Here is a 24,474-nt window from a genome sequence, read left to right on the forward strand (position 1 = left end):
TCAAGGATCACTGAAATACAAAATAAACTAACTCTTCCTATATCACACTACACTTAGCTTTTTAAGGGCCTTTAAGCTGTAGGAAGAATGACTACAAAGGTCCAGTTATAGAGGAGACGATGACTCTGACTCCTCTGTCTAAGCAATTCAAGTGTGCCTTCTGTTATCTGATGTAGTCTATGTAAGATATAAGGAGAAATCTTAGTACCTCCAAATTAAAATAGGTGTTATCACACTGTTCTATTTAAGTATGATCTGATTTGAAAGCTTTAGTTTTTAAATATTCAAAATTAGAAGATTACACAAATAGTTATGTATGTGTGTAACCAAAAGCATTAATAGTTTATTATAGAATATACATAAAAGCTGTGGGTAGGAGCTTTCTATACATTAACTCATTTACCTCCATAACAATCCTTTTACAACTTTTTCCTGCCTTGACTCCAAGTTCAATTAGATTTTTCCACTGCACTTGTTTGTTGAGTTTCTATGTTGATTAATTTTATCATTGCTGTGAACATGCACCTGATAGATAAGACTTAAGGAAGAAAAGAGATATTTTATCTAGGATTTCAGTGACTTCAGTCCACTATGTCAGGAACTCTGTAATGACAAAATTTGGAAGAAGGAGCCAGAGGAAGAGACAGCCCCCAAGGACATGCCCTCTGTGAGCTACTTTCTCTAAACAGACTACCTTCCATAGTCTCATCAACTCATACATTCTATGGGAAGTTTTAATCCGGGCTGGCCATGATGAGTCACACCTATAATTCTGCATTTAGGAGGTAACAGAAAGATTATGGGTTCAAGGTATCCCATACCACAGAGTGAACTTGAGGCTAGCCTGGGATATATGAGAACATGTCTCAAAAAAGAACCAAAATTAATCAGTATTCTGAACCATTCATTAGGTAAGTGTCTCAGACAACGCACCCACCGAGGTACTCAGCTATATATTTTACTTATCCCCAAAGATTTGTCAATCAAATCAAGCTGTCAAGATTAACCATCATAGGCGCGGTACCTGAGACTGCGGTACATAGGGAAGCAGGCTACCCGGGCCTGATCTGGGGCACAAGTCCCTTCCCCTCGACTCGAGCCCCGGGCTACCTTGCCAGCAGAGTCGTGCCCAACACCCGCAAGGGCCCACACGGGACTCCCCACGGGATCCTAAGACCTCTGGTGAGTGGAACACAGCGCCTGCCCCAATCCAATCGCACGGAACCTGAGACTGCGGTACATAGGGAAGCAGGCTACCCGGGCCTGATCTGGGGCACAAGCCCCTTCAGCTCCACTCGAGCCCCGGGCTACCTTACCAGCGGAGTCGCCTGACACCCGCAAGGGCCCACACAGGATTCCACACGAGATCCTAAGACCTCTAGTAAGTGGAACACAACTTCTGCCAGGAGTCTGGTTCGAACACCAGATATCTGGGTACCTGCCCTGCAAGAAGAGAGCTTGCCTGCAGAGAATACTCTGCCCACTGAAACTAAGGAGAGTGCCACCCTCCAGGTCTGCTTATAGAGACTAACAGAGTCACCTGAAGAACAAGCTCTTAACAGTGACAACTAAAACAGCTAGCTTCAGAGATTACCAGATGGCGAAAGGCAAACGTAAGAATTCTACTAACAGAAATCAAGACCACTCACCATCATTAGAACTCAGCGCTCCCACCCCACCTAGTCCTGGGCACCCCAACACAACCGAAAATCTAGACCCAGATTTAAAAACATTTCTCATGATGATGATAGAGGACATCAAGAAGGACTTTCATAAGTCACTTAAAGAATTACAGGAGAGCACTGCTAAAGAGTTACAGGCCCTTAAAGAAAAGCAGGAAAACACGGCCAAACAGGTAGAAATCATTAAAGAAAAACAGGAAAACACATCCAAACAGGTGATGAAAATGAACAAAACCATACTAGAACTAAAAGGGGAAGTAGACACAATAAAGAAAACCCAAAGCGAGGCAACGCTGGAGATAGAAACCCTAGGAAAGAGATCTGGAACCATAGATGTGAGCATCAGCAACAGAATACAAGAAATGGAAGAGAGAATCTCAGGTGCAGAAGATCCCATAGAGAACATCGACACAACAGTCAAAGAAAATACAAAATGCAAAAGGATCCTAACTCAAAACATCCAGGTAATCCAGGACACAATGAGAAGACCAAACCTACGGATAATAGGAATTGATGAGAATGAAGATTTTCAACTTAAAGGGCCAGCTAATATCTTCAACAAAATAATAGAAGAAAACTTCCCAAACATAAAAAAAGAGATGCCCATGATCATACAAGAAGCCTACAGAACTCCAAATAGACTGGACCAGAAAAGAAATTCCTCCCGACACATAATAATCAGAACAACAAATGCACTAAATAAAGATAGAATATTAAAAGCAGTAAGGGAGAAAGGTCAAGTAACATATAAAGGAAGGCCTATCAGAATTACACCAGACTTTTCACCAGAGACTATGAAAGCCAGAAGAGCCTGGACAGATGTTATACAGACACTAAGAGAACACAAATGCCAGCCCAGGCTACTATAACCGGCCAAACTCTCAATTACCATAGATGGAGAAACCAAAGTATTCCACGACAAAACCAAATTCACACAATATCTTTCCACGAATCCAGCCCTTCAAAGGATAATAACAGAAAAGAAGCAATACAAGGACGGAAATCACGCCCTAGAACAACCAAGAAAGTAATCATTCAACAAACCAAAAAGAAGACAGCCACAAGAACAGAATGCCAACTCTAACAACAAAAATAAAAGGAAGCAACAATTACTTTTCCTTAATATCTCTTAATATCAATGGACTCAATTCCCCAATAAAAAGACATAGACTAACAGACTGGCTACACAAACAGGACCCAACATTCTGCTGCTTACAGGAAACCCATCTCAGGGAAAAAGACAGACACTACCTCAGAGTGAAAGGCTGGAAAACAATTTTCCAAGCAAATGGACTGAAGAAACAAGCTGGAGTAGCCATTTTAATATCGGATAAAATCGACTTCCAACCCAAAGTTATCAAAAAAGACAAGGAGGGACACTTCATACTCATCAAAGGTAAAATCCTCCAAGAGGAACTCTCAATTCTGAATATCTACGTACCAAATGCAAGGGCAGCCACATTCATTAGAGACACTTTAGTAAAGCTCAAAGCATACATTGCACCTCACACAATAATATTGGGAGACTTCAACACACCACTTTCTTCAAAGGACAGATCGTGGAAACAGAAACTAAAGAGGGACACAGTGAAACTAACAGAAGTTATGAAACAAATGGACCTGACAGATATCTACAGAACATTTTATCCTAAAACAAAAGGATATACCTTCTTCTCAGCACCTCACGGGACCTTCTCCAAAACTGACCATATAATTGGTCACAAAACAGGCCTCAATAGATACAAAAATACTGAAATTGTCCCATGTATCCTATCAGACCACCATGGCCTAAGACTGATCTTCAATAACAACATAAATAATGGAAAGCCAACATTCACGTGGAAACTGAATAACACTCTTCTCAATGATACCTTGGTCAAGGAAGAAATAAAGAAAGAAATTAAAGACTTTTTAGAGTTTAATGAAAATGAAGCCACAACGTACCCAAACCTATGGGACACAATGCAAGCATTTCTAAGAGGGAAACTCATAGCTCTGAGTGCCTCCAAGAAGAAACGGGAGACAGCACATACTAGCAGCTTGACAACACATCTAAAAGCCCTAGAAAAAAAAGGAAGCAAATTCACCCAAGAGGAGTAGACGGCAGGAAATAATCAAACTCAGGGGTGAAATCAACCAAGTGGAAACAAGAAGAACTATTCAAAGAATTAACCAAACGAGGAGTTGGTTCTTTGAGAAAATCAACAAGATAGATAAACCCTTAGCTAGACTCACTAAAGGGCACAGGGACAAAATCCTAATTAACAAAATCAGAAATGAAAAGGGAGACATAACAACAGATCCTGAAGAAATCCAAAACACCATCAGATCCTTCTACAAAAGGCTATACTCAACAAAACTGGAAAACCTGGACGAAATGGACAAATTTCTGGACAGATACCAGGTACCAAAGTTGAATCAGGATCAAGTTGACCTTCTAAACAGTCCCATATCCCCTAAAGAAATAGAAGCAGTTATTAATAGTCTCCCAGCCAAAAAAAGCCCAGGACCAGACGGGTTTAGTGCAGAGTTCTATCAGACCTTCAAAGAAGATCTAATTCCAGTTCTGCACAAACTATTTCACAATATAGAAGTAGAAGGTACTCTACCCAACTCATTTTATGAAGCCACTATTACTCTGATACCTAAACCACAGAAAGACCCAACAAAGATAGAGAACTTCAGACCAATTTCTCTTATGAATATCGAAGCAAAAATCCTCAATAAAATTCTCGCTAACCGAATCCAAGAACACATTAAAGCAATCATCCATCCTGACCAAGTAGGTTTTATTCCAGGGATGCAGGGATGGTTTAATATACGAAAATCCATCAATGTAATCCATTATATAAACAAACTCAAAGACATAAACCACATGATCATCTCGTTAGATGCAGAAAAAGCATTTGACAAGATCCAACACCCATTCATGATAAAAGTTTTGGAAAGATCAGGAATTCAAGGCCCATACCTAAACATGATAAAAGCAATCTACAGCAAACCAGTAGCCAACATCAAAGTAAATGGAGAGAAGCTGGAAGCAATCCCACTAAAATCAGGGACTAGACAAGGCTGCCCACTTTCTCCCTACCTTTTCAACATAGTACTTGAAGTATTAGCCAGAGCAATTCGACAACAAAAGGAGATCAAGGGGATACAAATTGGAAAAGAGGAAGTCAAAATATCACTTTTTGCAGATGATATGATAGTATATATAAGTGACCCTAAAAATTCTACCAGAGAACTCCTAAACCTGATAAACAGCTTCGGTGAAGTAGCTGGATATAAAATTAACTCAAACAAGTCAATGGCCTTTCTCTACACAAAGAATAAACAGGCTGAGAAAGAAATTAGGGAAACAACACCCTTCTCAATAGTCACAAATAATATAAAATATCTTGGCGTGACTCTAACTAAGGAAGTGAAAGATCTGTATGATAAAAACTTCAAATCTCTGAAGAAAGAAATTAAGGAAGATCTCAGAAGATGGAAAGATCTCCCATGCTCATGGATTGGCAGGATCAACATTGTAAAAATGGCTATCTTGCCAAAAGCAATCTACAGATTCAATGCAATCCCCATCAAAATTCCAACTCAATTCTTCAACGAATTGGAAGGAGCAATTTGCAAATTTGTCTGGAATAACAAAAAACCTAGGATAGCAAAAAGTCTTCTCAAGGATAAAAGAACTTCTGGCGGAATCACCATGCCAGACCTAAAGCTTTACTACAGAGCAATTGTGATAAAAACTGCATGGTACTGGTATAGAGACAGACAAGTAGACCAATGGAATAGAATTGAAGACCCAGAAATGAACCCACACACCTATGGTCACTTGATCTTCGACAAGGGAGCTAAAACCATCCAGTGGAAGAAAGACAGCATTTTCAACAATTGGTGCTGGCACAACTGGTTGTTATCATGTAGAAGAATGCGAATCGATCCATACTTATCTCCTTGTACTAAGGTCAAATCTAAATGGATCAAAGAACTTCACATAAAACCAGAGACACTGAAACTTATAGAGGAGAAAGTGGGGAAAAGCCTTGAAGATATGGGCACAGGGGAAAAATTCCTGAACAGAACAGCAATGGCTTGTGCTGTAAGATCGAGAATTGACAAATGGGACCTAATGAAACTCCAAAGTTTCTGCAAGGCAAAAGACACTGTCAATAAGACAAAAAGACCACCAACAGATTGGGAAAGGATCTTTACCTATCCTAAATCAGATAGGGGACTAATATCCAACATATATAAAGAACTCAAGAAGGTGGACTTCAGAAAATCAAATAACCCCATTAAAAAATGGGGCTCAGAACTGAACAAAGAATTCTCACCTGAGGAATACCGAATGGCAGAGAAGCACCTGAAAAAATGTTCAACATCCTTAATCATCAGGGAAATGCAAATCAAAACAACCCTGAGATTCCACCTCACACCAGTCAGAATGGCTAAGATCAAAAATTCAGGTGACAGCAGATGCTGGCGTGGATGTGGAGAAAGAGGAACACTCCTCCATTGTTGGTGGAAGTGCAGGCTTGTACAACCACTCTGGAAATCAGTCTGGCGGTTCCTCAGAAAATTGGACATAGTACTACCGGAGGATCCAGCAATACCTCTCCTGGGCATATATCCACAAGAAGCCCCAACCGGTAAGAAGGACACATGCTCCACTATGTTCATAGCAGCCTTATTTATAATAGCCAGAAGCTGGAAAGAACCTAGATGCCCCTCAACAGAGGAATGGATACAGAAAATGTGGTACATCTACACAATGGAGTACTACTCAGCTATTAAAAAGAATGAATTTATGAAATTCCTAGTCAAATGGATGGACCTGGAGGGCATCATCCTGAGTGAGGTAACACATTCACAAAGAAACTCACACAATATGTACTCACTGATAAGTGGATATTAGCCCCAAACCTAGGATACCCAAGATATAAAATATAATTTGCTAAACACATGAAACTCAAGAAGAATGAAGACTGAAGTGTGGACACTATGCCCCTCCTTAGATTTGGGAACAAAACACCCATGGAAGGAGTTACAGAGACAAAGTTTGGAGCTGAGATGAAAGGATGGACCATGTAGAGACTGCCATATCCAGGGATCCACCCCATAATCAGCATCCAAAGGCTGACACCATTGCATACACTAGCAAGATTTTATCGAAAGGACCCAGATGTAGCTGTCTCTTGTGAGACTATGCCGGGGCCTAGCAAACACAGAAGTGGATGCTCACAGTCAGCTAATGGATGGATCACAGGGCTCCCAATGGAGGAGCTAGAGAAAGTAGCCAAGGAGCTAAAGGGATCTGCAACCCTATAGGTGGAACAACATTATGAACTAACCAGTACCTCGGAGCTCTTGACTCTAGCTGCATATATATCAAAAGATGGCCTAGTCGGCCATCACTGGAAAGAGAGGCCCATTGGACTTGCAAACTTTATATGCCCCAGTACAGGGGAACACCAGGGCCAAAAAGGGGGAGTGGGTGGGCAGGGGAGTGGGGGTGGGTGGATATGGGGGACTTTTGGTATAGCATTGGAAATGTAAATGAGCTAAATACCTAATAAAAAATGGAAAAAAAATTAACCATCATAATTTCTTTAGTCTTCCTTTTCAATGTTCTTTCTCCTTTAATTTAAAAGAAAATTGTTTTACTATGCACCAAACTCATGGTCTAAAATTTTCCACCTTTCTCAGACTTTAGAAAAGACGAGACCATAGACATGGACCATGGTATCCAGTTGTTGCAGACAAATCTTATTATTTAATTCTATTGTAAGTCACTTTAAAAATGAGAAACCCTTTTTAGAGACCTACTTCTAAACCTTTTAGATACCTACTTCTAAATCTCTAAGATTCAGAGCTAGCTTAAGCCAGATTTCTTTGATCTAGGGTCTGTATTCTATATTCATAATCCATAGAGAAGCAGTTAAGAAGTACAGTTCATTGATTCCATGAAAGCTCAAAAGTATTTCAAAAGAATCCACAAGATCAAGCAATTATGGTAATAACATTATGCCCTGATTTGCCTTCTCGCTGTTTTGACATTTGCAGTGCTTGTATAACACCAACAGTAGATAAATCCCTGAACTGTCCTATGTACTCAGCCAGTGACAGCAAACTGTATAGTAAAGGCCTTTGGTCTCTGCATCTTGTCAGGCACTCAGCAGTGATTACAACTAAAGGTGTGTTTCAGCTAAGACATATCCTAATGAAAACAGTAAAATTATTTTAACTTTTGAAAACTCAACCTTTTACCATAAGATTCTTCGGGAGATCCCACGCATCCTGAACGCAAAAGCATGATGGTTGTTTTGAGGAAAAACACTTCTGCAATTATTTCAATTGCGAGCTAAAATGGTAAGAGTCTTTACATGTATATACCTGACATTTGAAAGAACAACTCACAAGTTCTGAAGTTTTGATAATTCTGACTAGGCAACAAAATGAGTTTCTTATCTCAAGGAAGACTAGAAAATCTTATTAGCAATGATAATATGAGTTCTTGATAAAAAATTAGCATTAAAAAAGGGAAACCAGATTCTACCTCACACCAGTCAGAATGGCTAAGATCAAAAATTCAGGTGACAGCAGATGCTGGCGTGGATGTGGAGAAAGAGGAACACTCCTCCATTGTTGGTGGGATTGCAGGCTTGTACAACCACTCTGGAAATCAGTCTGGCGGTTCCTCAGAAAATTGGACATAGTACTACTGGAGGATCCAGCAATACCTCTCCTGGGCAATTATCCAGAAGAGGCCCCAACTGGTAAGAAGGACACATGCTCCACTATGTTCATAGCAGCCTTATTTATAATAGCCAGAAGCTGGAAAGAACTCAGATGCCCCTCAACAGAGGAATGGATACAGAAAATGTGGTACATCTACACAATGGAGTACTACTCAGCTATTAAAAAGAATGAATTTATGAAATTCCTAGCCAAATGGATGGACCTGGAGGGCATCATCCTGAGTGAGGTAACACATTCACAAAGGAACTCACACAATATGTACTCACTGATAAGTGGATATTAGCCCAAAACCTAGGATACCCAAGATACAAGATACAATTTCCGAAACACATGAAACTCAAGAAAAATGAAGACTGAAGTGTGGACACTATGCCCCTCCTTAGAAGTGGGAACAAAACACCCTTGGAAGGAGTTACAGAGACAAAGTTTGGAGCTGAGATGAAAGGATGGACCATGTAGAGACTGCCATATCCAGGGATCCACCCCATAATCAGCATCCAAAGGCTGACACCATTGCATACACTAGCAAGATTTTATCGAAAGGACCCAGATGTAGCTGTCTCTTGTGAGACTATGCCGGGGCCTAGCAAACACAGAAGTGGATGCTCACAGTCAGCTAATGGTTGGATCACAGGGCTCCCAATGGAGGAGCTAGAGAAAGTACCCAAGGAGCTAAAGGGATCTGCAACCCTATAGGTGGAACAACATTATGAACTAACCAGTACCCCGGAGCTCTTGACTCTAGCTGCATATGTATCAAAAGATGGCCTAGTCGGCCATCACTGGAAAGAGAGGCCCATTGGACACGCAAACTTTATATGCCCCAGTACAGGGGAACGCCAGGGCCAAAAAGGGGGAGTGGGTGGGTAGGGGAGTGGGGGTGGGTGGATATGGGGGACTTTTGGTATAGCATTGGAAATGTAAATGAGCTAAATACCTAATAAAAAAATGGAAAAGAAAAAAAAAAAAAAACCAAACCAAACCAAAAAAAAAAAAAAAAAAAGGAAGCCCTGCTATGAAACTGACCAAACACTGGAAGACTTCTCTGGAGATGAGCAATGATTCTGTGTAAATGTGATTTTTGTATGACAAAATGTATCAATGCTTGGAAGATAAGTGTAACCTGATGAATCAATACTTTCCAAATGACCAATGCAGAATGTTATGAAGCCACGAATGGACAAATGATTCATTCAAAGTGTAAAATAAACAATGGGTTTTAATGGAAAACACATTATGAAGAGTTTATTGATTTGGTTTCAGATTTCACATTACCCATAGGACAAAAAATTATTACCTGTTGGATTTTGGTACGGCATCAAAAGATAATTACCACAATTATCTAAAAAGGATGCTAAAATGCCCTCCCTTCCTCAAACTAGGTATTTTTTGAAGCCAGATTTTCCTCCTACAAGTTAAAAACAACTCAGCACATACACTAGATTGAATGAAAAGGCAGATTTGGGATTCCATCTGTCTTCTTTTAAGCCAGTAATTAAGGAGTCTGGCAAAAATGTAAAAATACTACAGCTCTTCTAGATGTTTTCTGTTTGGGATTTTTTTTTCTTTTTTTTGGTCTGAAATGAATGCTATTTAGATAAAGATCTATAATGGAGTTTTATTATTGTTATTTCAAAAGTACTTAATATATATTTTAACTTTTCTACTTTAATTCATAGTAAAGGAATTATTGATAGCATAACCCAAATAATTAAAGCTCTTTGGAGTCTTTAATAATTTCTACAATTCTAAAGAGTCCCAAAACCAAAAGTTAGAGATTTTTGAACCAAAGTCACACACACAGGACAATAAGTACATACACACAGTTAACATTAGGGACAGGAGACAACTGTACAGCCTGGGCTGTAGAGGAATTTTAATCCAGCAACATGGCCTCTCTGGCAAGAGATCCCATTCAAAGATCTTCTAAGTTTATATGATCTCGCATGCCCTTAGTACATACCTTTAAACCCTAACAATAAAGGTAAGGTTAGTTTATAAAAGGAACCAGCCATGTTTGAAAGTGAAAATGTAACTGAGAGGCACACAAAGTGATGAATCAGAGAAAGATCTTACATAATGACTAGAATGACTCAAAGATAGGATATGCCCAACTCACATGAGAACAGCACAAGAAAGAAAGACCACTTAAGAGCAGAGAGAGGGGTGGGGTGACAAAGAAAAAAACCAGTGGGCTCTCTCTCCAGCCCATAATAATATAGTCATATAACCATATATATATTTATTTAAGTTCATAAATAGGCTAATATATAAAGCACCCCTTTATCAATCAGAACCTCCACTAAAATACTTACTAATAAAATAAAAATAAACCAAAACAGAACAAAACAAACTCCCTTCTGCAGGTAAAGATAAGAAATGAGACATCCATTCTTCCTGGCTCTCTCAGAGCCAAAGTCCTGAGAGGCAGTTCCAAGTTTGATCTCAGTCATCACATACCAAGTTAAAATCCCAATTCCCAATCTACTACCACCCAAGTATTTGCTTTATTAATCACTTATCATTCTGTCAATGCCAAATATCAAGTAATATTGTCCATAAAAATAATCATATGGAGAAAAAATTTAAACCACTTTCTTAAAACTCTTGGCACATCAAACTTCAAAAATGTGTAAATATTCTAGCAAAATCACAAGAGTAGAATAGGACAACTTTATTGCTAAAATTTCATTTTTTTAAAATCACATTTTCTATGTATTTTCCTTAGAAAGACTTGAAATGTGTCTGTCAGTGCTATGTTTAAAAACACATCGATTTTTTAAGAAGTGGAGGATTTTCCAAAGCAATGAATGTCACCCAATTCTAAACAAGGACATTCATCTCTCTCAAAGAAAACAGTTGCACATACTAGCTAGTTAAAGCTAGAATGTTATCTTTTAAATTTGTTTCCTTGAGTGAACATGGCCATCATCATGTTTGAACATGAGCTATTTTTTAGTTTTATGAAGCTGTAATAAAATTTTTATTATAAATAAGATGTCCTCAAGAATAATACTTTTATTTTATATGAATTCAAAATTAAACAAGTGAAATAAAAATAGTAAATACTGAGTCAAGCAAAATGTCATATTCTAGCAATCCCATTTTCAAATAAGAGGCTTTCCTTCTTTTTTCGACCAAAATTTTCTACGTATTCTCTACTTATTCCATTCTGGGTTCTGACTGCTTAAATATCCTTTCAGGAAAATAAACCTCACCTAGCCTGAAACTTCCTTGAGATTTCCTATGAATTTAAAAAACTTGAGTCTATACCATCTGATACTTATTTATGATATTCATGTGTATGACATAATCTATAAGTGCATCTGACACAACTCTGCTCTCTGGGGCCGAGAGAGATGTGTGAAGTGGGACCACAGAATGGCTATGAGCAACAGTAGCCATTAATCCAGTACATAGGCTCAACTTGTCTCTTCACTCTAGGAGCTGGGTCCATCTCTTTAACACCCTTGGTATTATATACTTTCAGTATATACAGTCCCTTCAATACTATTCAGTGATCTGCTCTGTAATTATAACCGAGAGAATTGGACTGTAGGGAATCAAAGGCCATCTAAATTTATCAATACAAGTCATCAGTGCCATCAGGTTTTCAAAGTAGTTTTCTATGTATTTTTTATTTGACTAAAACTAAAACCCTACTGAGGCAAGAAGAGAAGAAACTAATCTTACCTAAAGATAAAGACATAATCTAAAAAAATACTGATTTACTCTGATCTTATTTACAGTTAACAACCCTGGGATCTTCACAGGATCACAGTTGCTCCTAAACTGAATATCTCACCATTCAACTGATATTTAAGATAGAACTAGAAAGAAATCATCTAGTCATCTAGTCATTAGATTTATACTTGTCCTTGAGGCCACACTACCCCATTCACTAATGTGCTCTGTTACTGAGTTTCAAATTATAGAAATAAAAAGTAGCATAACATAGTAATTTTAATCAAACTTTTCTATTTATATTACTCCTACTCAAAAATCCAATATTCTTCCAACTTTGAATGTTTCAAATTTATTTATTCAATTTGAAGAAGTTTGATCTACATTTCTTCTACTAACATTGATGAATATAGAAATGAAGTTAAGTAGGTTATATTTCTACTTGACTACCCTAAAATTCCCCCTGTGACCTAGTCCCAGTCTATCTTGCCAGCTTCATTTCCAACTGCATCCACTCTGTTAGTCACAACAGATTATTCCTCAAGAACACTCTGTACTTTTCTTGGTTTCCTCTGTTAAAAAATTTCCTTTCCCACCCACTTCCTTTTATTCAAACCTTACATCTTCTTCAAGGACCAGGATTAATCATGCAGACTTCCTGATCTATAAAATTAAAATTAATCTCACCCTCCCACATGAAGCTACTGGGTTCTGAAGTCCTGTTTCACCCAGAGTTCACTGTGCTTAGATGGCTATCTCTTAGGTTCAGCTGGGCACTTTTTTGTGGGCGAGGGTAGTATCTTTGTATCTACCACATGACAGTGGGTGGGGGGAGGGGAGCATATTAAATGTAAAGTACATGGCAACAAGGTGCTGCCTTAGCACAGGTTTTCATCAAACATGATGAATGAACATGACATGACATACATGTCACCTTAGCCTCTCAGCTCCCTCCTATTACAAGGGATCTTTCTAAAAAACAAACTTAATTGTGTCAATTTTCAATTTAATCTTGAAGTTCTCTGCCATCTAATGGACGGAGCTCAGGTTCCAAGCATAGAATTGAAGGCAGGCCCATCATGACCTGCACTACTATACTTCTCTAACACTTTCTACTGAAGACACGTGTATTCATGTACACAAAGTTCTTCAGTTATCACGGTATCAAATTCTCCCCTATGCACTTATTATCTGCATCCTGCATACCCAATTCCAACATCCCACCTGGTAAACTATATCCAGGTGAAATATAACATGGTAGTTAAGCTCCTCTAGTTCAGGTGTAATAATATACAAAAGAATCCTATCTCTAACCAGATGGAAATGCCGCAATCAGTAAAGCATGGTGAAAATCAGATGGATTGCCATTGAGCAGGAAGTGCTATGTGGAGGCCCAGAAACCACTGTCAGGAAAATAGAAATCTTCCACCGTTACAAAAGGACAAGTCAAGTCTTCAGTACTTACACTAATCTACAGCAATTTCAGTAAAGATCTACACGTTATAAATTATCCAACATCCTAGAATATTAGTTAAAACTTTTGTTTTGAAAAAAGCAGACAATTTTTCAAATGCAAATATGCCCTCTATGTTGCTTTTATTTAAAAAAAAAAAACTGTTTTTTTAAACACTGTTTCTGAAAAAATCTTCCACCGTTACAAAAGGACCCTTAGATTAATGAGTTTTATTCCTTTTGCAGTGTGCAGATGGAATCCAGGGCACAATATAAGTGTTCTCTCATGGAGCTACATCCTCAGCCCATTCAAAAAACTCTTTTGGGGACAAGATTTCACTGGTGGCCCCAGGTTGGCCATGAAACCACTCTGCAGCCCAGACAGGCTGGACTTGGGATACTCATGCCTTGGCCTCAAGAGCAGCTAGTATATGCAGGTGCCAGTACTCCTAACTTAGAAGTAGTTTAGCAAGAGATTTGGAATGACCTGCATCCCGTGAATTTATGTTATTTAAATATCATTTCCTATTACAGCCATATGTACATGCTGAACAGCTTAGCTACCCTTAGGCTGTGTTATACTTGTGCAGGCTCATGTCCTTTAGTGGATGTTTTGTTCTTTGGCCCCACTGATAACTGTTATAGTCAACTGGTACACCATAGAAATAAAACTAAGGAGGCAAAAGAGGGGCATTTTCTCTTGGTCTCTTCAGGAGGCCAGTGTCTTCTATCAACCCCTGAGTTACACTACTAGAAAAGACTGAATAATCAGCATCCCACGCTGCTTTTAACATTATTTACCATATTCACCCATGCTTCCAATAATTCAGAATAGTTAAACAACAAGCATAGTTTCATTACTAATTAGCTACTGAAAACACTGAGTAAAGACCTTTATCCATCTGGTAAAATGGAAGCATATTTTATTCCAAAAGTCTTATCATAATATATAGCACAGGCAAACAACCAAACAAAAAAGGAAAGAAAGAAAGGAAAGAAACAACATTACTTTTAAAACTTCACTGGAACATTAATAAACTCTACCTATGAATATAACAATGAAGATAAGACCAAGTAAGTAAGGCTGATGCATAAAATGTTTTCTTAGTCTTCAAATCCTAGGCCATTCTCTAGTACGAAGGAGATGGAAGCCCCACCATACATCACAGTAAATATACTTTCACAGATCTGCTACTGACATTTCTGTAGGTAAGAAGGCAAGTACATACAAACTTCACTTAAAACTAAGCCAGACCAAACTCTAACAGGATAAAAAAATAAAAGGACTTCTAACACTCCAGCCTTGTGTCAGGCCAACACAGTATGTGACTAAACATGCTGAAGCCTTGCACAAAGCTGGTTTATAAGATATTTCAGGTAACTGTAAATACTTTGAACAAATAAGCATATCTGGAAAACTTGTAATAATTTGTAATGATTAATAGAACTAAAAACTGAACACAACGTGAAGAAAGGAAATGGGGAGATATAGCATAATGTTCAAAATTAGGAAAATTGCTTACTGTTTACAGAACCAAGAAAAACAAACGCACAGCAAAAAATAAGTCTAACTTCCTATCATCTGTTGAATACATATATATTATTAACCTAATGAATTTCTAAAGCAAATAGAAAAACACAAAAAGAAAATTTTAAACAAGTTAATGGTCGCCTTCAGTCAGGAAAAAAGAACTTTTCAGTCAGAACAGAAGCCTGTCAATTACATCTTGAGATTGTTTGGACAAGATAATTCATGAAAAGCAGCTAAGTTAATACTACATATTTTAAAGTTAACTACACAGACAGGAAGTTAAAACAGGAAAATGAATTACAGAGCTTTAAGAAATATCAAGTAGAAAAAAATCATATACAAAATTAACCTTTAAAAATCTGGGAACCCACTAATATGCTTCAAAATCTTACTTAAGGTTTAAGCCTTACATAGGTACATGTAATGGTAAATAGCTTTTATAGCAACATACTTGAACACATACAATGAAAGGACTGAGGCAGAAGTTTACTTTCATCCAAGTAGTGGTAGCCAGGGTTTTGGAAGAACAGTAATTCTAACACATCAAAGAGAGCAAATGATGAGATCACACTAGAGAATTCTATGAAGGTTTTCTTCAGAGCTGGTCATTATTATGAAGGATCCTTTTTATCCCATTTTGTCTCCATTCAGAAACTAGGCCATACACCATTAGCTACCCATCCTAAGTGTAAGGTACTTTGCTTCCTCAGCTGATCTGCCTGCCTGGGTTGCTCTGAGGTGAGAAGCTGCAGTCACCAGTTTAGCACCTCATAGTAAAACAGTGGGAGACTAGGTAAAGAAGCCTCTGTAGCCTTCACATGGCTCTAAGTTGAAGTCTAGGGAAGAAAAGGGGAGGAAGGCCTGTCTCTGCTCTTTGTTCTCAGCACTTATACAACTTTCAGAGTGTGTGATCACATGGTAAAAAGTTCACTATGAGTTTGCACATAAATTAAGAACATCAACTAAGGCAGCTATCAGAAATAATGAAGCAGTTATTCACCAATAAGAAGCAAGTACCATCTCCTCCTGGCCCCCATTCCCACCCTGGAGGATCTTCCTTACCATAGTAAGGAAGCAGTCTTACTGTATCACATCCTATGAGTTTCTGCTTCATGGAACAGAAACCCTAAGTAATATGGTTGATATAATCCAATATTTTAGCTCATGTCAAAAAAGTTCATAGGTGGGAAATTCAAGTTGGAACTATAGTTCCTAATATCTTAAGAGTCCAGGTCCTTTCTCCAGTCAACAAATCAGTATACCAGACCAGCTCAAAGAAGAAGGGATCAAAAAGAAAGCATCTTCTTTCTTTTTTAAAAACAAAACATAAAAACTGTTCAAGGTCGATGAAAAGGTCTTATAGAAACACACTGCAACTCAATGAAAAATGTAATCAGAGGGAACCTTAGAACACATGGGACATGAAACAAGTGTGGCAGGCTAAACGTTTATGTAAAGATAGGGGTGGGGCGGAGGAGGGCTGAGATACGATGTGGCAAAAACTAAGGATATATTAATAATTCTTACGAAGCCCCACTACTTTGAAAGCTAATGGCAAAATCTACTTAAAAAATAAAAAAAGAGCTTGAATGGAAGTAACTTTCACGTATGGACAATGGTGTTCCTAGAAGACAAGGGTTATTAAATGAAAAAACTCAGTGCCAGGCATGAATTAGTTCCCTTCAAGTTATTAGTCAAAAAGGCCCCACAGGTCTCTACAACAACATGAACTACTATCATTGCTTTTGGTTGCCTATTCATAACAACATGCTAAGAGCCTACTGCTGAAGACATCATACATTTTAGTAGCACAATATAAAGCAATTAATCTTGAACTGAGAAACTTTCTCCTTACTGGCTAGCTTTCATAGTGCCAGAAAGTGCTATGCAGGCCCCCAGGGAGAAAAGGCATCAATGGTCTGGATCCTTCATGCTACAGCAGTGATTTGCCAGGCAAGATGTGCCTGCCAGGGCAATACTGACATGACTGTTGTAGGGGTAACTAATGGCCTTTGATAGGATTTGAAGCCCATTACAAATGAGAAAATTTCTAACTGGTATTACAATCATGGTCAAAAATCCATGGCTGGTGAAATCATAGACATTGCGCAGGAACCTATTGTTATTTTGGTAAAAATGTTCATGTTGTCAAACTGACTTTTAATTATTCTGTTTATCTGCCTGTAAATATATGCTGCTCTGAAACTTGGTCTAGATAAAGGTCTTTATACAGTCAGCAGAGGTTAACATAGAAAATTGTAACTGATCAAAGTTCCAAGAATAAAACACTGAATACTCAGCCCCATATGGAATATTCATGTCAATCCACTCCCCAAGCTCAAGAAACATTGTGGAAGAGAAAGCAGAAAGAATGCAAGAGTTGGATGAGTGATTCTGCTGTAGAAGACAAGAGTTCTAACTGAAGCCTCACCCCAATGGCCACTAGGCTCCTTCCTTCCACAGGCCATCCATAGCACATCCATTACCTGCTACCTTGATCATAAGGCCACTAACCACTGCCATGTGTGTTGCACAAGTGCTGCCATGTTTTCTTGATGAACATGCTGAAGGGAGTTGTCCAGATGTTTCTCAGTCCCAAGGTTGGTGGTTAGTTTTGGATTTGTGTTAACTATTGATACTTACTTACTTATGTATAAATATAATTTATCATTTGTATCATGAAACAAAAAAGAATGTAAGAGTGCTATGAGATGCTGTCTTCTGGACATGGCAAGGTTGTCTATCACCAGCTGTGTCCACCTGCATAAGATCAAGCCAGTCAAAATTCCAGTATGGATAAGAAGGGGTTCATAAGGCCCCGCTATTTGCATTTCATGGCTTCTGGGAGGAAGAAGGCAATTTTTCTTGGAGGATGTGGCCACTGGTAGATTGCTCATACGCCAGTAGACAGGCCCATACCCATGTATATACCTGAGCAGCACTAAACTAGACTCAGTGGGATGTAAAAAAAAAAAAAGAGAGAGAGAAAACATTAACTTGGAAGCTGTTACGTTGGCAGAGATGAGGTGTGGGCATGGAAGGTGGAGTCTAGAGGGCATTTGAGTGTAGAAATAGGGGCTGTATATGATCAAAATATACTGTATACATACATATAAAAATTCTCAAAGAATTAATAAAATGATTTTAAAAAGAAATTATTTTTTATTTTATGTATATAAAATTTTTTATTTTATGTATATAAGTGTTTGCTTCTATGTACACATGTGTACCATATGAGTGCCTAGCTGAAATCAAAAGATGGCATTAGATCCTCTGGAAGTGGGGTTACAGATGGATATGAGCTGCCATGTGGGTGCTGGGAAGCAAACACAGGTCCTCTGCAAGAACAGCAAGTGCTCTTAACCACGAAGCCTAGTAAAACATTACTATTACTACGACTACGGCTAAGACTACTACCACAACCACTACCACTACTAAATATTAGTCTACTCCTGGCCTAGTAAAATTCATTGTTAAATTGTTCCACAGTCTGACATACTTCTCCCTTACCTCACTAATCAGAATATGGTTATATAGCCACTCGCAGCTACAAAGGAGAATGGTAACTGTCTTTTATATGAGTTCAGCTTAACACTGGAAACCTTATACTAAGTAAAGGGGAGGACAGATAATGGGCTAGCTGACTTGGATATACCACAAATCGCATGGAACCTACCTCCTTCTCTAGTATCAATGCCATCATAAGTGAACATCAGACCAAAGCCTGGCCAATAAGATTCTGTCACCTAGGTGATCATATTTGGGACAAAAATAAAGACAGTTTTTCTCTGAAGAGCTGATGTACAATAGGGGGCCCAACTACTGTCCTATGGAGAAATAGATTTACATAAGAGAACAAAACTAACAGAGAACAACAGGGTCTAGCGCTACAGAGGAAGAGAAGATAGACTTTCTGCCCCTGCTTTTCATGAAGAGCTATAGCAATATTTTCATCAGGATTCTGTGTAAGAACCCTGTTCCTTCATATAGAACTCCTTTGTCTGAACTCATTTCCTTACAAGGAAATGATCCTAAAGATATCTCATGAGGAAGTTATCATTTAATGTTCTGTGGTTTCTCCAGCACTTTTGAGAGCTATGGGAGACATCCAGTGTTACCTTCCCTTCCTCCTACATAAAGACTGAGAAGAAAGTGAAGTGTAGAACCACTGGCTTTGGAAAGTCTTCTGTAACTAGAAATTCATATCCCTTTCCAGATTTTGCTAATGACGACTATACAGTCTTTTGTTATGTCTCCTTGCTCTAGAGTAAGACAAAGGTGGAAGGCAGAAAGATGATGATGAAATGTATTACATAATCACAGTGTCCCTGGCAATTCCCATCAACGCAGACTGTGGTAGATTCCATTGCTATTCCAGTCATTCCTATTCCTGCCGTCAAACTTCTAAGCTTCACTCAGAGGCCACCAAGCTTAACTACAGCTCCTGTTCTAGCCACTGAGATGATCAAGTAATATATGGGACGAGATGGCCACCTCAAGGCAGAAACCTTGCAGTCTAGATGAGTCTATCATCGCTCTCCTCTGCCATGTTAAGTTAGCTCTTAGGAAGCTGCATTCCAGGTCCTAGATAAAGCCAATATGGAGCTGACCCAGAGCAAGATAGCTGTTTGTTTTAAGCTACTGAAAAATTTCTCTGTGTATATATTTATGCATACAAATATTTATTTATCTGAGGAGATTATCTAAATTATTTATTCATTTCCATGTCTCCCTCCACCCTCCTCACGTTACATGCATTTGTGTGTGTTTGTGTGTGTGTGTGTGTGTGTGTGTGTGTATGCCTGTGTTGTATTTGAGTGTGTTGGCCTGTGTAGGTGGCCAGAGGTTAATGTCTCAATGTCCTCAATCATTTCTCCATCTTATTTCTAGAAATGGACTTTTGACTGAACCTGATGCTCTCTACTAGAAAGAAAATGCCATGCCAGGCATCTTTAGCTGGACACACTGACTGAGTCCTACTCTCTAGGCTCTGGAGAGGTGGAACAGGTCATTACAGCCTGGGCCCTGGCTTTGCTGCTAGATCGCCATAGACAAAAGTCAAGGCACTTTACCTTCTAGAACTCAGTGTTCTGGGATTCTTTGTTTCATTTGTAAAAACAAGGAAAATACTACAAAGTATATCTTGTATCTTTGTATATACCTTGTAGGTTTATTGTGGAGAAAAAATACTTGGCAAAGTGCCTAGCCATACTGGAAAGGCACAATAAGTGTGGGAAACCAAAACAACTCATTGGCTACAGAAACTACAAATATCCTCAATGAACATGCAAAATCCAAGAGATACCTGAAGGGTGGTAAAGGTCTCAAGAGTTAGGTGTTGATGGAGAGAAGACAGGCCTAGACAGAATCACAAGGTATCATTTCCCTCAGGCCCTTGTACAATGTGACAAGCTTAGTACAAAACAAAGACATTTGACTTGCTGGTGGCCCTTCTCATCCTCCTTTAAACTTTAAATGCACTTGCATGTTTAATCAACAGGTGGGTTCACAATGAGCAGTTAGGGATGACAAGAAAGCAACCAGTGTTTGAATCTTCTTCAGTGGAAACACATATTCCTGGATAGAATACGTCATCAAATGCTGAATGACTTAAAGAATGCTTTCCCGTAAAATTTCAATAATACATTTCAGATATGCAAGTCTATTCCCCATAAACAACAGATGGTACAAGATCAATAGACTGCAACTCTCATGGGTAATATGAATAAACATACTCTAAAGACATGCAAATGCCTCTTGTCTGTTTTGACAGGACACTCTTCCCACAATGTGCATTTCACAGCTTCCTGTCTGTCATATGGAAAGTAATGGTAAAGACAGTAGAGTTGTCACATTTCTGCAGCATTTGCTTGGGTTCGGTATAAGGCGTAGAGTGTGGTTTGAAGGTGACCCCTTGCATGGACTAACCAGTTCTCAGTGAACTGACCTGGCACTTTTTAAAGTAGTATATTATTTCAAACAGCTCAAGGAACAGTTTTATTGGGAATATCCAAAATTCTTGCAATAAAGACCCAAACAGAATAAAAGGAAACTTGCCAGAAATATTAAAGTATGATATGGTTTACATTACAACCAATACTATGCCAGAATTTTCACCATAACAGATAAAGACAGTAAAACAACCCATCTAGTCAGCTTGGGGAGACCAGCAGCATTAATCTGAAGAGCTGAGCTTGATGCACAAGTGCTAGTGTTTAAATAGTGGCTCCAGAAGATGCCTCATCTTACTAGAATGAAGATGACATGTATAAAACCATAGTATTTGTCACTATGTAGCCCAGGCTACCTCAAACTCATAAGTTTCCAACCTCGCCCTCTTGAATGCAGGGCTGCAGGCATGGACCACACCTCTGGCCCTCTTTTGCTTTTCCTAAGTTGATATTTGATTTTTTTGTGTAAAATACACATCACTTACTGCCTATGACACTTCGCACACATGTGAATGCGTCATATTTACTTTCTACAATTCTTAATCTTTCACAATTTGTGTTTGCTAAGAACAGAATATTTGAAGCTGGACAGTCAGTTCTTAAGTGTGAGAAGTCCAAGGTGAAGCAGCATGTAGCTGGTGAGGGCCTTTCGTGTGTGTCAGGTGACTGACAGAAGACGCAAGAGCTTCTTGCTTGATGTATGTGCATGAGTGTGTGAGGGAGGACCAGGCAGGCAAACTCTTTTATCCGTATCCACTGCCAAGATACCTAACCCACCCTTGAGTAATCGCACCAAGGTCCTCAAGCCCTAACAATCACTCCTTTAAGAACCCATCTCTCAATACTGCTGCACTTTGGCGATGCATCCAAACAACACCAATTAGACATCTGCAGATAGAAAGCACTTCTCCTGTATCTTTATGTTTCATAATAGCTCTTACATAGTGGCTAGAGGTAAGAGGAACAAATATTTGAAATTAAAGTTAAGAATAGAATGGCTACTTATGAAATACACATAAAAACCCAGCATCGAGTTCAAGTAAAAGCATGCAGATAGTATTAAAAGCAGGACTGAGTTAGACCTTATTATCTTCTGTCCAACTAAAATGTTTGCTGGAAACACATTTAGACCTCTATTACTTCAGACCAAAGAAATAATTGCAAGTCTTATATGTAGACTAATTATTGAGAATTTAAGCTATGCATTTGTCTCTTTCCCTCTTTTTACTGCCTGCTTCAGTCCACAGCACCGGTGTAAAGGAGGCAGCACCTCCGACTGCTCAGCTCCATCTCGGCCTCTAAGGTCTTGATGACATGGGGGAGACATTTGGAGGCCACACTTTGGGGGCCAAACTGCACATGTGAGTTGAGCTTTTAAATTTTTAAATTTTACTATGCTTTAAAAATTATACTGTCAGCTGGGCGGTGGTGACGCAAGCCTTTAATCCCAGCACTCGGGAAGCAGAGGCAGGTGGATTTCTGAGTTCGAGGCAAGCCCGGTCTACAAAGTGAGCTCCAGGACAGCCAGGGCTACACAGAGAAACCCTGTCTCAAAACAAAACAAAACAAAACAAAACAAAAACAAAAACAAAAACAAAAACAAATTATACTGTCATTTTAAAAATGTGTTATCTTTATTTTTTTTGAAATGTAATTACCAGGCTACTTTTTAAAAAATTGCTAATAAAACAAAATTTATGTACCATGTAAAACTTACACTTCCTACGTGTGATTATCAATCAAAAGTAGAACATATATGATAAGACTCACACAATCTGTAAGTCTGAGACTTAGAATGTTTTTGTGAGAGGTCTAGAATTCCTACAGGGGAAATAATTCAAATTTCTATGAGACATCCTAGTCAAACATTATAAACTCAACCAAGGAATATGAAAGGGACTGAATTTAGTGACAGCTTATTTTCTATCCAACCTTCAGGAGTTATGAAGGTATCACTTTTGACTTTATGTTAATATGTTTATATTTTCCATAATTTAAAGTTTAATTCCTCAACTTTAATATTTGTGTCTTACTACTTGGTACTATTACTGCATAGCAGAAATTACACAATAAAAGGCAGTAATTTCCTAGTGACTGCAACCATCATAACAAATGATATTTGACTAGTCTACTTGTTCCATCTGACATTAGTGTTTATTTTGAATCAGTACACAGATGCTAGAAATAGGAAGCATGACTAAATTGTAGCCTCTGAGTGCCACCTACAGGTGAACACAACTCATTACATTAAGCTTTAGGCTAAATTTCCAGAGATAATCCACAGCCGTGGGTTGACAGGAGAGGAAATAGACATTTTAAACTTTTATCCAGCCGTGGGTACACATGAGAAGAAATGAGAGTTTATGCTTTCTATGAGCCTATAAAATTCTGGTTAGCTTATTTAGTCATAGACCCTCTTCTGAGAGAGGAGTGAAGGATATGGACAATAAACCTTTGAGTGAATACAGAAGTGGTTAGAAATAAATGTTTGCTTCATATTTTCTAAGAATATTTACCAATTACTTTACTTAAAAGACAAAAATCAATTAATATCCACAATGTTTATATTCACTCGAAACTTAAAAATAAACATATCTATTTAAAATGTACTTATTTAAAAGGACCTCTAAAATACAGAAGTCAGAAGACAACTTACGGGCATCAGTTTTTTCCTTCTACCATGTGACATCCTTACTAAAATCTATAACCACTTTTAGAGAATTAATTGTCCTAAATTCACTTTCCTTAGCAGGCTTACAAGTACTTTTAAAAAAGGGGTTTTCCCCTAATACTGCGAATGTACAAAGTACTCATAAACATAATAGTTTAGAATTTAATGTATGTTACAATGTGTCAAAAGTAAACTTGTAACGCACTAAGTTTCCAGTGACAGAAGGGACGTGCTCTGGATTCACACTTCACCCTTATGGAAGGCTCCCTTTAGGAGTGACAGAACCTGTTAAGGCAGCCACCACCTCCCATGCTCAGACAATGACAAATGTCCATCAGTCTTCTCTCTCCTCACCAAGTGTGAGTGGCCTTCCACTGTGCGATGCTGCATGTCCACACCCCAGTATGATGTTGTGTGCTGACTAAGCTTTTGGGGAGGTAACGTAGACTCTATGATGAAATCAGTACAAACCAAATTGGTTAGCACTCTGCTCTTTGACTATAGCTTCTACAAACCATGACCAATAGGAATTGCTTTTTTTTTTAAGATTTATTTATTTTATTTATATGAGTACATTGTAGCTGTCTTCAGACACACCAGAAGAGAGCATCAGATCCTATTACAGATGGTTGTGAGCCACCAGGTAGTTGCTAGGAATTGAACTCAGGACCTTTGGGAGAGTAGTCAGTGCTCTTAACCGCTTAGTCATCTCTCCAGCCTAGGAATTGCTTTCTTAATTAG

At 38.5% G+C, this 24,474-nt stretch overlaps 1 protein-coding gene across 8 annotated transcripts in view; it reads right to left on the reverse strand.

The window, feature by feature from the left end:
• Cwc27 (CWC27 spliceosome-associated protein) overlaps positions 1 to 24,474 on the reverse strand; it is a 185,971-nt gene that overhangs the window by 135,457 nt on the left and 26,040 nt on the right. Inside the window, exon 11 of one of the 8 annotated variants that reach the window (XM_017315573.2) lies at positions 12,085 to 24,182. The exons of the other annotated variants lie outside the window; for them this stretch is intronic. Within the exon in view, the coding sequence (XP_017171062.1) occupies positions 24,155 to 24,182 (28 nt within the window). The 3' untranslated portion in view covers positions 12,085 to 24,154. Of the gene's footprint in view, positions 1 to 12,084; positions 24,183 to 24,474 lie in introns of those variants that run through there. 8 annotated transcript variants of the gene reach the window in all.

This window comes from Mus musculus, chromosome 13 (genome assembly GCF_000001635.26).
Source record: "Mus musculus strain C57BL/6J chromosome 13, GRCm38.p6 C57BL/6J".
Taxonomy (NCBI): Eukaryota; Metazoa; Chordata; class Mammalia; order Rodentia; family Muridae; genus Mus; species Mus musculus.